General features: G+C 42.9%; 1 protein-coding gene and 1 pseudogene across 1 annotated transcript in view; both read right to left on the reverse strand.

Moving 5' to 3' along the window:
* The window catches only part of SCIN (scinderin), a 67,982-nt gene extending 65,589 nt beyond the window's left edge, over positions 1–2,393 (reverse strand). The window contains exon 1 of the mRNA XM_069461889.1: positions 2,114–2,393. Coding sequence (XP_069317990.1) covers positions 2,114–2,312 — 199 coding nt within the window. The 5' untranslated portion in view covers positions 2,313–2,393. The remainder of the gene's footprint in view (positions 1–2,113) is intronic.
* An 8,601-nt stretch (positions 2,394–10,994) lies between these two features.
* LOC138377464 (bcl-2-like protein 2 pseudogene) lies at positions 10,995–11,575 on the reverse strand (annotated as a pseudogene).
* Positions 11,576–15,581: the final 4,006 nt, after the last annotated feature.

Consider the following 15,581-nt stretch of genomic DNA (forward strand, 5'->3'; position numbering starts at 1 on the left):
TTTACTGAATGAATTGGCTTGCTATTAACATACTATTATTTCAGTTTTAGCATATCTTTAAGATCCTAAATGTTTCTGCCCAAAGCATTATCTATTATAGTTTTGAAATGATGAGCACTAAGCGAATAATTAAGAGCTAAAATGAATCTGTAGATCCTACAAAACACAGTGCTTAAGAAATCTACTTGTATGAGAAAGAATTTATAGAATTAGAGAATTGTGTTCAAATCCCACTTGCAGTCTTCTGACAAAGTCAAACTTAACTGCTGTCTACGTTAAGATACTGAATTCTTTCACATTTTAATTCACCCAAATGGCAAATGTGGCATTTCAGACACTCTTATTCATTCCAGATCCAAGTTCTGGAAAGAAAGACTTCAGTGTAGACATCATTAATCTACCTGGTATCATTCATTTTTGAACATAGGTTAAGGTTTCAGTGTTTTCTGGTATAAATATAAATAGATTACTGTCTATTATAACATTATAATAGGAATAATGACAATGCAATGGGAAACCAAAATGAGTTTAGAACTCAAGACTGAGCCTTCTCAGCCTCCTCAAGCTAACACAAGTTTTTGACACCAAATGCTATAATTTTAAATTCTATCTTCGTTCTATCTTCTTTTTATTTCTCAAGCACCCATTCCAGGTATTTGCCAATGTTTAGACAGTCACTAGTAAATGTTTTCTACTATTTTGTTTGTTAAAAGTGTCAAATGTTAGAAATAAAATTGTTGGCTTTCAAGAATTTAAGAATATATGTGTGTGATTTTGTGTGTTTATCTTCTAAGCTTAGGAATAAAAATAAACACAAACACAGAGGGGAGGCGAGCTAGTTTTAAAAGAAGGAAAAGGACTCTGAGAGCCCAGGGGGGAAGGATTGCTTGAACTCAGGAGTTCCAGACCAGCTTGAGCAGGAGCAAGACCAGTCTGTACGAAAAATAGAAAAATTAGAGGGGGTGGGGAGTGGGGTGGCGTGTCACGGGGCCTGCCTGTAGTCCTAGCTACTCAGGAGGCTGAAGCAGGAGGACCGCCTGGAGCCTAGGAGTTTGAGGTTGCAGTGAGCTATGATGACACCACTGCACTCTACCAGGGAGCAACAGAGCAAGAATCTGTCTTAAAAAAAAAAGAAGGTAACAGGCTCAGATAATCGGCATGTTGTTAGACAGGGTGTGCCTACTGGCTCAAGACCTCATAGGGACAGGGTGGACATTCAGGATGTTTACTAGTAAAAGTAGAAGGTGGAAAAAGTAGAACACACAAGGCCCAGTGTCCTGAAAGCCTGGCAGGAATGCAGCCCAAAATAATTACTACTGCTGAAGGGGCCTTTCTGTTCCACACTGCATCCTTGTTAAAACATAAATAATAAATTTATAAATAATAACAAGGCAGCTTATCTAAATAAATACACAAATCAGCCACATAGAACTATTTATTTATACAGATAATATCTGTATTTCTTTTTCTGCTTCCATCCCAAGACACCAGCTCCCTGATAAACAGGAGTTTTTGTCTGCCAAACCTGGCAAGCAGCGAGGTGCAGGCAGAATCCTATTTGAAAGAGGCCCAGAACACTAATCCCTGCAAGTAATAGAGAAATATAAACTGGTGACCAAAGGCAACAAATAAACATAAATTTATTGGGGGAAGGGGAAGGACTTCTTGCCAACTGCGGCAGACGCCCACAAACTTGTTTCACTTTATCTCCATCTTGACAGGGAAATCAGGACTGAACTTGTCGGAAGGTGAGCGGGACTTGGCCAGCGCCCGGTGCGCAGGGACAGCGCTCCTGGGCGACAGTGGCGTTTGGACATTGGAAGGTGAAAGAGGCAGAAGCCTGAGGACCAGCCTCAAAAAGTCCAGGAACTAGACTTGACAAAGGTCAAAGTCAGCAGGATAAATCTGCTCTGGACTTCCCGGCGCCCCGCGTTTGCAGCGGGCGGGGAGTTGACTTTGGCTGGGAAGGAGTGTCCAGCCCGAAGGAGGCGCCCCGTGGTGGCGCAACTGGCGCGGCGAGTCCCCTTTGCCCCCAAGCCTTCAAATCTCAGACTCTTACATCCCCCGCTCCCTGCCCAGGGCGTGCCGGGTCCCGCTGCGCGCCGCCCCTTACCAAGCCAGAAGTGCAGGCGGTAGGTGAAGCCTCGGCTCGCCTTGGCCGTGTGCAGCACCAGGTAGGCATCCCCGACGTAGAAGTCTCCGTAAGCGCTCTCGGGCACCGGCACCAGCTCCAGCTTCTCCACCCTCCAGACCTGCAGTCCCGCCTGCTTGCCCGCCCGGGAGAACTCCTGGTGGTACAGCTCGTGGGGCATGGCTCCGGCGCACGATGCTTTGGGGCGGGAGTAGGAGGAGCGCACGACCTCGTTCACGGTGGAGTCGGACTAAACCGAGACTTGCAGACGTGATCTAGTCGCGGTAACTTATAGAATTAGCCCTCCCGGGAGGCGGCGCCCCAAACGGGAGGGGCCAAGTGCCCAGGCCAGAGTCGCACCCGAGTTGGCGATCGCTCCCCTGTGGGAAGCGCCGCGCCCGCTTCCGAGCTTCCACGCCCTCCCCCAAGGCCAGGAGCGGAGTCGGTCTCAGCGAGCTTGAGATTCGGAGGGAATTTATAGAGACTCCTGGAAATGCCTCCTCCAAAGACAGACATTTTCTGTGGCAACAGAAGGAGATTAACGATTAAAACTGCTTGGCACTCCCCCATGCATACCCATCACCACCGTTCTGCGGGTATTTCCCCTCCTCTCGCTAATCCTGTTATTTCTGGGTCTCCGTTGTGCCTGTCAGGAGGCTTTGGGCGATGAAAGAGCGCAGCAGCCCTGCCCTAACGGCCTTGAGTCAGCCTTTCTCTAGGAGGAGCAGGATCTGTTCTTCTGGCCCTCTGGAACAATTCTTTCTTAGAACAAGGCTTCCTCTGCTGACAGAAGCACCTGCTGTTAGAGAGCAGAGGATTGTGCCACACTGGCATGCTGGAAGAATTTTAATGTGCCCTTTTAAATAAATTGGCTTCTCAAGCAACAATCATGCTAATCATCTGCTCCATAGTTTCACTGGCCAATCTCTCCATTTCTGATGGCCAAAGTGTCTGTCTCTGTCTTCCCTGTTTGAAAGTACTATGAAAAACAGCATGTCAGGTTTCTTGGAAAGAATGAAAACCTGGAAGACTAGCTGTCCTACCTGGGGGACGAGCTCTCTCTGTAAATCCCCGGAGTTCAGGAGTGGTACTTAAGCTCTCTTGCTACCTGCCTCTTCCAGCCAAGAAAGTTGCTGAAAAAAACAGCAGCTGCTTCCCCCGGGACGTTTTCAGGTAGGGCTGTTTGTGGATGTAATTTTATGCTTGGGCTGCCTTTTGAGTTACCTCTTACCTAGCTTCGAGGTGCTAATTTTCTCATTGTTTTACCTACTGTTTTTGCCTTTGCAGCATGGGCAAAGCACTGTAGACCACAGATGGAAAATTACTCTTTATTTTGCATTCATTTAACAGAAGCTGGGATGGCAAAGGATTCTGCTGTTATTGAAAAAGCAAATCGCTCAGCATGTAAAGAGTAGGAAAGATGATTTTTATGCATGTAAATTTTCTTTTACTCTGTTTCCCAGAGTACAAAAGTCCCTGGAAGGTCACTAATAATGTACAATTAGATTTTTTTCCTTAAATAATTTGTGTTTTTAAGTAAGTTATTACATGACTGTGGTAAAAATTAAGAATAAAAAATGTGTGCCATAAAAATTTATCTCCATTTCACACTGCCACCCAGTTGCTTTCCCCAAAGGTACTAAGTTACCAGTTTCTTAGATATTTTTCCAGAAACACTCTTTTATCAACAAGAATACAGGTAATACAGTTATTTTTATTTATTTAACAGAAATGGTAACATACACACCTTTCTGAATCTGTGTGTGTGTGCACGTGTGCCTGTGTCTTGAGATCAGGAGACATTTATAGAACCTTCTGATTAATACCTACTTCAAGGAAGGACATTTCCCAAGGCAACAAATGAGGGAATAAATTGTGTGTGTGTGTGTGTGTGTGATCAATATACACTACTCATAGAGCTACCTCTTTTTACCAACCACATGGTATCCCATCTTCTAAATGTACTATAATTTATGTAGCCTGTCCAGGTTCATAGTGGAGGGGCTAAGGGAAAACTTCCTTCTCCACCTCTGAAGGTTTGCTGAAAAAACAACTCACAAAAAGCAGATTAACAGGAGAAGTGGCATGCAAACGTATTAATATGCATGGGGAAAATCACAGAGTGAGTGTCCCACAACACAATACAATACAAATGGACATATAGCCTTCTTCAGAGGGGAAAGGGAGATGGGGAGGTGCAGATGATTTTAGGGGGGTAGTAAATGATTTCTAGGGGAATTCAGTGGGCTTGAAGAACATACAATGGCCTGGGACAAAGTCTGTTGGACCTGCAGAGCAGACAATGGCTTGTGACAAAAGTCTGTCCAGGTGTGTTGTCTGTTGACTTCCGTCTTTCTTCCTGTGATAGGAATTCAGTTAATGAAAACTCAGAGAAAGGACCACAGGTAATAGTTTTCTTCTTTGATGGGTCCAGACTTTAGGCAGATAAGAGAACTTCAGAGAACGACTTCATCCTGTGCTTTGGGATAGAGAGGATTAGGTAAGGAGAGAAGGTCAGAGATACCTTGTGTCTTCTTCAGTTCAGCATTTGTTAAAGTGCCATATTTCGTGGTATCAGTTTCTGAGTCCTAATATTAGGCATTTAATTTTGTCTATATTTTGCCAATACAGTGTTGCAAAGAACATTTTTGAATATACTTTATATGGATATGCAATGTTATGACTTTGAGATAAATTCTTATAAATATAATTGCTAGAGTGGTTGGAATTAAATAATTTTGATGACAGTGATAATAATTATGAAACCAATCACTATCGTTTATTGATCTTTGGGAATGATTGGCTAGGGCACAGGGTGCCTTGATTTAATTCCTGCCTCCACCTGTAGTTCCAAAGATTTCAGCAAGTCATTTAAATGTAGCATGCTTCCAGTTCCTCATTTATAAGTGGGAAAATAATAGCATTTGCCTTATAAGGTTGTTAATTTGGATTAAATGAGTTGACACAAATAAAGCATTTGTATCTACTACATAGGAAATGCTCAGTAATTAGGACTATTATTATGTGGTGGTGTGCTTTTGCTCCTTTAGATACCTTCTGCATCCTTCTGCACCCTGTGGTTTTCCCCTGAGGCTGAACTACAAGAGCTCTGATGCCCTCTACCTTGGAGCTTGGCTAAAGACTAGAGGTAGGCCTGGCATGGTGGCTCAAGCCTGTGATCCTAGCACTCTGGGAGGTCGAGGTGGGAGGATTGCTTGAGTTTAGGAGTTCGAGACCAGCCTGAGCAAGAGCAAGACCCCGTCTCTACTAAAAATAGAAAGAAATTAGCCAAACAACTGAAAATAGAAAAAATTAGCTGGGCATGGTGGTGCATGCCTGTAAAAAATATAATAAAAAAGAAAAAAAAAGACTAGAGGGAGGTCAGAATACTTATTTTCTTGGCTCCCTCCACCAAAGGTCACTGTGACTTTTTCTCTGCCTTTGGGTCCCAGCACTGTCCCCTCCCATGCACTATCCCTTTTGGATTCTCTGCCTCTCCTCTTCTACATACAGCTTCTAAAAATAAGATCTCCTGGAATTTTCCTATTTTGTACTCATGCTCTGTTATAGGTTGACATCTTAATAAATTTTATTAGCTACATTCTCTTTTTATCCTCCTAACCAAAACAATGAAAGGTAGATATGATAAGCCTCATTTTATAGATGAGGAAACTGAGCAAGGCTTTGAAACTTGCCGCAGGTCACCCAGCTGGTGAGTAGCCAAAGGGGAATTCAAGCACACTCTCTCTAATTCAAAAGCACTTGCTCTTTCCAAACAGCTTATTCTTTCAATCCAAATTACTTGGCCAAGCTTTGTTCACTTAAAAATACGTTATATTTTTATTTTCTTCCAACTTGTACCTAGAGAAGCTTCTGATCTAGTGTGCCCCATGCAGCACTAAGAAATTTAGTTTTAACTTTGTCATTGAGCCGTTATATCTCTTGGTTTCCTTATCTGTAGAGTGAAATCATGTGTTCTCTTCCTCCTTCTAGGGAAAAAGTATGAGAACGGGTGCTCTAGACCTAAGATAATTTAAAAATCAGAGTTATCACTTAAGTTCAGTTTCAATTTTAGTCATCATTCCTTTCTTGAAAAAAGAATAAAGCACTTTTACATAGACAAGATTAAAATTCTTTCTAGCTTAGGCCAGGACTAGGGCGAGACAGGTAAGACACACGACTGGGATGAAAAATTTAAGAAAGCACCAAAATAAACAAACAAAAAACCAAACAAACAAAAAGCAAACCAAAAGCCTTGGCAATCAAGATAAATACTATTTAAAGGCAGAGTTTTTAAAAATCAACGGTAATGCAAAGTATCATAATAAAAATAACATTTAAAAAAATTTTAAAAAGACTATTTTATATATTAAGATATTTGATTATTAAAATATTTTGATTCCTTTTTTTTTTTTTTTTTTGCCATCCCTTAATTTTGTGCCCGAGGCAAGTGTGGGACTATCTTGACCCTAGCGTTTTCCTAGCTGAGTAAACTCCAGACTCAAACTTCCAACTTCCTGCTAGACATAGCTACCTAATTGATCCTGCCAAGTTCAAGTTCAGCATATTCACGACAATCTTATCATTTCCTCCAAACAGGTTTTTCCTCTCTTTTTTTAAATTTCATTAACAGCATGGTTTAATTTTCACTCAGCACTCTCACTTTATCTCCACATTCAATCAGCAGGGCTCCCCAATATGTTTTCCAAATCCATCCCTAGTTGCCCACTTTCGTGCTTCTACTCTGATTCTCATCTTCAGTAGAGACATGCAGTGAAAAAGTGCAGTGGCCTCGTTTACAACATGGCTTCGACCTAGGTTGAACCTTTGATTCCACTCTTCAGCTGATTGAGCTTGGGCAAGTTACTTAATACTACCGTACTTCAGTTTTCCCATGTGTGGAATGGGGACATTGGTAGAAATTTCCTTGTAGGATTGTCATGAGGATTAAATGGATAAATACATATAAATAGTACCTGGTACATAGTATAAGCAACAGTAAACTCAACTGAGACTGACTAGTGGGATGACTAATTCATTTCTCCAAATACAATCCTCTAAGAGTAATGTTTCTAGGGTCTCTAGTTCAGACAAGTACTGCCGATTTCCTAGACACAAAAAATGCCTGCGAAACCAGATACTAGTTTCTTTTCCATGCCTTTATTCTGTTTCTCATACCCTAGTTTCCTAAAAGTAAATAATTTCCTTCTTTTGTGTTTTTGCCTTTCTTCCATATCCGTCTGTGAAGGTTTTCTAATTCTTTACATTCTAATGAAAGCTTCACATTTTCATCACCATTCTCCCCCTGGATTCACTAAATTCCAGCATCTTCTATGCTCCCAATGCCCTGAATGTGCTCTTACATTACAGCAGTTACTGTTAGATTCCTCTGTGTGGATGTCCCCCAGTTCCCAGTGGAGTCGATGATGGAGTGATCACAAACACAGAGCAGTTTTATACATTTTATCACATAAAACAAAGAATGATAGTAAAAAAGGAAGCTACACAAAATGAAAATACATTCTAGAGAGAGTGGAATGGGTCAGTCTTCATGAGTGGAGAAAAATCTGTGTGAGCACATGCTGCATTTATAAGCTCACTAGTTTGTCCTGCCTTTCTCCTGGCAGGATTGGTTATCATTTCCCGCTTTTGGGGTGACTGATGTTATGGTCTGAGACGTGAGAAAATGACCACTTGAAAGCCAAATTGAGCCAAATTAGTGAGTCTTTATTAGCTGGCCAGCGACCACCCCTGTTCTGGGAAAGTCCAGACACAGAGAATGGCCCCGATCTTAAAGTGGGCAGGGGTTATATACCTTCACCACTAACAATACTAACAATACACATACAGCTCAGAACATGTTGATTACAATAATTCATAAGCAAGCGACCTTACAGAAGCAGATAGCATCAGTTAAATCAAGGAACATTTCCTTAAGGAACATCCAAGGAACATTTCTCCAAGGAACAGCCAAGCGTAGTACAATGTAACTATACACACCTAATGATTTTAAACAATCACTTACAAGTTAATCACTGTATAAATTTTTTTCTGTTATTTATGTATTTTTCTCTCAGCTCATAGGTCATGGGCCTATGAATCACACAGCAGCAGTGAGCCTGTACACAAGATGGCTTCACTGTGGCTCATAGAGCTATAGTGATTACTGTGCCTCATCACATTCCCCACTGGTTTTCATATGAAATCAAATCTTTGATTTACCTTTGCACACATGGTGATAATGGGTGCATAATATCATGAGCTTAACACTTTGTACCAACAGGTAATTTAGAATACACGGACCCACTAACAGGGCTAGGACGGACCCACTAACAGAGTTAGGAGAAACAAAACTAAAGGTCCTGCTAAGGACAATAAGAGAGTCACAAATATGTTGACAGTGAGTTTGGAGGATCATAAGTTTGACAGCTTGAACTCTTTGTTTAATATAAAAAAATTAGGCTGTTTATGATGCAGGGGGCAGGCATAGTGTTGATAAGCTTGTAACCCTTGTTTAGTTTGTCAGACCCATAGCTCGGTCTCCCATACCCTCTCTAATATCATTGTTTGTTTTTGTCTCTAAACAACTGGCAGAGGTCAAAGCGGACCGACTGGGATAGGGCGGAGTTTCGGGCTATAACAGTCTTATCTACTGTCCTGGGAAGTACCAGGTATAGTTTATATTGGTGGGGGGTATCACCTGCCGAATTAAAACAGATAACTAGGAGGAATTAGAGGAGTTTTTGGAAAGTCTTATCTTTACTGGGTGCTCCGTGGGCCAGATGATCTATTTCTCGGGGAGTTGATTTGGGGTTGCCTTTTTGATCCCTGTGTGGTGGATGTAATGATGCTTTCCGGCAACCTTCATGGCTGTTGGCGTGGTGAGAATCACTGGCAGGGGTCCAGTCCACCTGGCCTCTGAGCTGGCAGGCTGAAGTTTTCTTATCCAGACGAGGTCTCCAGGCTGTACCTGAAATAGAGCTTTCTCGGGAGTTGGGTTAGTTGGCTGAACATGGTGTTACATGGGGTTATGTTTTTAACATAAGGAGTGCACCTGGTTTTTAGCAAGGCAAAGGGAAAGAGGCTCACCCAGTTTTTGCCAGTCTCTAACTTTAATTTATTTAGTGTTTTTTTAAAATCGTATTTATTTTCTTTATCTGTCCTGAACTTTGAGGCCTATAGACATAATGTAATTTTTAATCATAGTACTTGGGCCAGTAATTGAGTTGTTTTGGCGATAAACACCAGGCCATTGTCGGACCCCAATGTTAATGGGAGGCCAAATCTGGAGACAATTTTAGTTACTGGCTTTTTTATAGTTATTTGTGCTGTCCCTGACAGCTTTTGCCCATCCAGAGAAAGTGTCAATAAACATAAGCAAATACCGGTATCTATAATTACCTGGTTTTACTTTAGTGAAAGTCACTTTTCAATGTTTTTCCAGAGCTTGTCTCCGCAACTTGGCCTCCAGGGGACGGTTAATGCCTTTACCTGGATTTACTTGAGTGTAGACGTGGCACCTTGTTGAAGCTTGCCGGGCTTGGTGGTGTAGCTGAGGAATATCCAACCTTCTGTATCAGTTTTAGTCTTCAGGGCTTTTCTTTATTTTAACTTTTTTTGGTGTAGTTTGGAGAGTTTGGCAAGAGCCGTTTTGGCAGAGCAGGGAGAGTTAGGAGAGTCCCCACTGGTTTCTGTGCGACTTTTCTTGCTGTTGCATCGGCGAAAGCATTGTCTCTCGCCACCGGGGAGTCAGTCCTCGCTCTTGGTAAAGTGCCTCATGTCCATGTGCCATTGTAAAGCTCTCCCCCGTCTTAGGGCCTGGGCCTCTTGGGCTGAGGTTTTATGCCCAAGAGCCTGTGCCCAGATAACCCGGTCAGTAGTTATAATAGCCAGCCGTGCATACCTGATTTTCTCAGACATGTAGCTGCTTTTATCCGTATGCAGTTCCTCATCAGGGTCTGGCCATGGGAGATCGGTGGGATCTGTTTTTAGGCTGGTAAGAGACTCCAGTATCTCGAAGCAGTTATGCAGTGGCTCTGCTGGCTCATCATCCGGCAGCAGAGTGGCAGGGTTAAGAGCAGTTTTCTTTAGGAAGCGAATCCTGGGGGGAATCTAGCAACAGCACTTGGTTATACGTGAGTTGGAAAGCCATTCTTTAGGTGGACTTTTTAGAGCCTCTACTGAGTGAGGGGTTATGATATACAAGTCCTGCCCCAAAGTGAACTTAGAGGCTTCTTTTGCCAGGACGGCTGTCGCAGCAATGGCCCACGAGCAGTCTGCCCAGCCAGATACTACAGGTCCAAACTGTTAGACAAGTATGCAACGGGTCCGTTTTCTTCTGGGCAATTTTATTAACTCAGATAGCGCTTTTTAATCTCTCTACTTTTTGTAGCTTTCTCTAATATCAGGGGCCGACGAAGTGGGAGAAGTCATATTAATGGCACGTCTATTTTCTGGTGCTTCTGGGTCTATGGGAGTATACAGGCGGTAAGCTTTAAAAAGGCGTTCTAGGAACACCGCTGGAGACTCCTTAGGTCTCTGTATGGTTTTGCTTACCGTAGACAAATTAGTTGGCCTGTTAGCTGCGGCCTGTATGCCCCCGAGCAGAGGCTGGCGATACCTATCGAGAGCCCCTTACCTTGCTCCCTGTTTGGGTCCCACTTTGGGCGTGTGGAGGGGAAGACATGTTGTATATAACCAAGATCCGTGGAGTTGCCCATCAGGGCCAGGGTCTGTCTTAACAGCTTTTCTGTGTATATGTTTTTTATATATCTTCTTTTTTGTCTATCCCTGTTGTACACCTGTCTAAACATTTACTCTATTTTAAGGGCCATACCTAGCCCCACCTGACCCTGGAACTGTTTTACTTGCTAGCGAAGAAGGCCCCTATAGTTAACAGGGTCCCCAGTGCTACAGCCCCCATCAGCATTGTTTTTACTGATGCCCAGTTTCTCTCTCTTTGACGCCGTGCCTCCTCCAGGGCCATGTCCCCATAGAGAGCTGTGAACTCTGCCCAGCCCCCACTGCTGTGGATCCTGTCGGCCAGCTGTGTCTCTAGGTAGGCCACCATCCACTCCTGCACTTGTCCCACTAGTGGCTCTGTCTCCCTGTTGAGACTCTCAGCACATAGTGCAGCCCCAAAGACAAAGAAGGCCACAAGGCGGCCCCAATTGGGCCCCCCTGGAAAAGCTCATTGGTGACCTGGGTGAAGCACTGCTGGGCTGAGCTTGGGGTCACATGCAGCTGAGCCACCAGACCAGAGAAGGTACGCTGGAAGCGGGTCTTGAACTCATCTCCAGCTGCCCACATGGCTTGGTGCAACGGGTCAGCTGCTGGGCCCTTCTCTGGGCCAGTTTCACAGACATAGCCCTTCTGTCTCAGCTTATAGCCTACAAAATCTGCCACCAAAGCTCGTGTGTCTGGGGCTGAGGCCGGGGTCGTCATCTGTATAAATGAATGGATATAATTAAAAAGCATACAAATGATCACCCTGAAAGTTTCTGGAAGTTTTTCAAAAAACATTAAATGTCATGCAATTGTCACATGACCCTGATTGACCCATTTTGAGGAAAAAAAGGAATAATCTTTAGATCTCAGGAATCCTTGGTCCCAGCCCGTCGTCTGGTGGCTGCTACAGAGGCCAGGAACCTGATCCCCTGTTTCTGAAAAACAAGGACTATCAAGGGCAAAAGTCTAAACAGGGTAACCGAGAAAGAGTTTTAAAAAGGAGGACCGAGCCTATTATAGTCTAGTATAGCAGCATCGACAGAACCTGTTCCATTCTCTTAGGAGCTATGTCATAAAGTCCTACACCAAACACCAGGGCCAAAAGCCTGGTAGCAAGTAGACTAAATCTATCATGAAAAAAGTAAAATCAAGGAAAGGCTAAAGGAAGCCACAGAATTCACAGTGGTACCAGAGCAGGTGTCGGCAGCTTCCGGAGACTCCTCAAGAACACTCGCCCGTACTTGGTGGACAGTAGCTGCTGTCGAGAAACCAACAAAGGCACTCCTTGACCCTGTTCTGTGGCTAATAAATATAACTGGCAATCAGGGCAATAAGCTGGGCTAAAAGAATACCAGTGACTCAGCGCCGGAGCGGGAGGTGGTTCCCCCCCTTGGATAGAGGGCAGTTTTTACAATGAATTCTTTATAACCCATAGGTAACAGACTGGAATGGCAACAGAGAGAAGGAGAAATTAGATTTACTGGCTAGGAGGAGAAGGAGACAAATGAGAGTTGTTGCTAGGTGAAACAGGCACCGACGAAGCAGCAACCGGCAAAATTCTTTTGTTTTTCACAGTTCCTTTTTGTTACAATAAGAGCAACACTTTATCCGATTTCAGTTTAAACTTATCCGGCACAGGGATTTTGAGCACGATTTGCTGTACACTCTTTCATGCTATAAAGTTTTTTACAATGACAAGACACAGAGACAGATTTTCACATAGGGTGGGGTGTACTTTCAGGTGTCTGCCTGGCTGCTCCACTCACGGAGGTTTAGGCGTGTCTTGGCTGAAGGTGCTCCCGTATAAAGCCCGGGCAGGTCACCGCCCTTTCCAGAGGGTGAGTCACCGTTACGCCATACGACATCGCCACAGAAACGCAGGTTAGGACCCACTGGAGCCCCGTAGCTAATCAGCCGTGGAGCTATAACACTCTCACATCTCTCATCCAGGTGACAGTCGGGAGGGGGGACAAAACAATAACACTATTTGTGGTTGCGTTGCTCAGACGGAGGCGGCACTCTAAAAGCAACATATACTAGTATCGAGACAACAACTAACATACAACAAATCAACCACGAACATTCAAACCAACATGAAACAAAACCCTAAATTTTTCGGAAAAACCAAGCTATCCAGCAGGGTGCCAAATAGTTGCTGACTCGGCCTCGCGGCCAAAACAGCGTTCCAAGCCCGAAAACAATGACCAAAACCCCGAGTGACGTCTCACTCCTTGGGGCTTGTTCCCGGGATCTTAGCTGCATCCAGCTTTCCCAAGGAACACCAAAATGGGCCCACCAAAGACAAACAAACCAAACACGGGCCCACCAAAGACAGACAAACCAAACACTCACCGGTGTAAGTCCAGAAGGCTCATTCAAGGAAATTGGTTAATTTTGAGGTATTGGCGGCTGGAGCGAGGTCTGGCCATTGCCTGGGGCTGACGAACGTCTCTCAGGAGCTCTCCCCTAGGCCAGGCACTGGACCCCACACCAGATCCCAGGCACCAGTGGTCACCAAGCGCCCGGTGTAAGGGCCATCTTGCTGGGGCCTCTAAATGTTATGGTCTGAGACGTGAGAAAATGGCCACTTGAAAGCCAAATTGAGCCAAATTAGTGAGTCTTTATTAGCTGGCCAGCGACCACCCCTGTTCTGGGAAAGTCCAGACACAGAGAATGGCCCCGATCTTAAAGTGGACAGGGGTTATATACCATCACCGTTAACAATATTAACAATACCCATACAGCTCAGAACATGTTGATTACAATGATTCATAAGCAAGCGACCTTACAGAAGCAGATAGCATCAGTTAAATCAAGGAACATTTCCTTAAGGAACATCCAAGGAACATTCTCCAAGGAACAGCCAAGCATAGTACAATGTAACTATACACACCTAATGATTTTAAATAATCACTTACAAGTTAATCACTGTATAAATTTTTTTCTGTTATTTATGTATTTTTCTCTCAGCTCATAGGTCATGGGCCTGTGAATCACACAGCAGCAGTGAGCCTGTACACAAGATGGCTTCACTATGGCTCACAGAGCTATAGTGATTACTGTGCCTCATCACAACTGACAGGTTGGTGTTATATGATAGGTTACATAACAGGTTGGTCATGTAACCATTTCCCTTTCTGTGCTGCATCTTCCCCAGAATCCTTCATTAAGCTCTACCCATGTTATGCTAATTAGATAGTAATAAGCTCTAGGTCCATTAAAAGGTTACTAGGAACTTTTTCCTGTTTATGTTCTCACCAGAGAACAATTCCTAGCTGCAATTTGGTTCCTAGCTGCAATTTGGTTCCTAGCTACAATTTGGTTTTTGCACTCCATCCTTAGCTATCTCCTTGCCACTTGTTTACCCTCCACGAGACCTAATATTACTACGCTCCGAAATGTGTTTTCTCTCACAAGATTGTAGGTTTACTTAGAGATTTATGTCTCATTATTTTATTCCCCGGCTTTATGGTAATCATGCTAACTAGGCATGATTGAATTATTGGTTTTGGATTAAATTACATTTATTTATTCATCAGTTTGCCAATCATCTCAGTTTAGGAAGAAATAGCCAATGTAAATAAGTCTTTTACCAAGAGTCAGGGAGTTTAAGTTTTGGGGTCATATGGTTGAATTCAAGGTGGATGTTTTAGACTATTAATACTGAAGGGGGACACATTTCATAGTTTAATTCTTGAAATAAATGACAATGACAAAGATTGTAAATGATTCATTGTGTAATTCATTTGTATGGGTTGGTTAAAAAAAAAATCAGCTTCACGGCTTGAGTCTTCAAGGCTTCAATCTTCATTCCTCAAATCATAGAATCTCAGACTTGAAAGTCATCGTATTTCTGTCACTGCATCATGACCACAGCATTGCTGAAACTAAACATGTGAAAGACATAATGTGTGCACTTTTCTCAGGAGAGGGAAACGCTTTAAATGTGCAATTTATTTGCTTTCCTTTGATTATAATGACATAATATAATTAAAATACATTTCTTTTACTGAGAGTCCTGCTAAATTATGATAATTTATGTTTGATTTACCAAATGATTTGAGGGTATAAGCATGGAACCTGGAGTCAGAAGATTTGAGCGTTGTGAAGATTAGAAGAGATTATGTATGTCAAAGTCCTGAGCACACAATAAACATGGTTAATAGTCAGCAAGTGCTCTTAGTCTCAGTACCTATCAAAGCTTTATTTAAAAGTGAAAATCCACTCTAGAGTAGTATATTTTCATGCTTCCTCCCTATGCTAAACAAACTACAATTAAAAAAAAAATTCACCTATTTTTTTAAAAAGCTTCAATCAGGATCTTGGACTTTCCCTTTCATGAATCAGTTACTTGTTTTTATTTCAAAACATTGAGGGGGTAAAAATGTTTCTGTTACATGGATAGCTTTTAAAATGCTTAAGTCAGGGCTATCAGTGTGCCCATCACTCGAATAGTGTTCATTGTACCTGTTTGGTAGGTTTTTACCCCTCCCTTCCTCCCCCCTTCCCGCTTCTTGATTTCCAATGACTTTTACTTCTCTCTGTGCCCATATGTGCCCATCCATTAGTTCCAAATTATTAGAGTACATGTTTTTTTTTTCATTTCTGAGCTACTTCACTTAGGATAATGGTCTCTAGTCCCAACCAAATTGTTGCAAAAGACATTAATTCATTTCTTTTTGAGATAGGGAACTGGCAGGTGCTGCTTTAGATACTGCTTTGG

Source organism: Eulemur rufifrons, chromosome 29 (genome assembly GCF_041146395.1).
Source record: "Eulemur rufifrons isolate Redbay chromosome 29, OSU_ERuf_1, whole genome shotgun sequence".
NCBI lineage: Eukaryota > Metazoa > Chordata > Mammalia > Primates > Lemuridae > Eulemur > Eulemur rufifrons.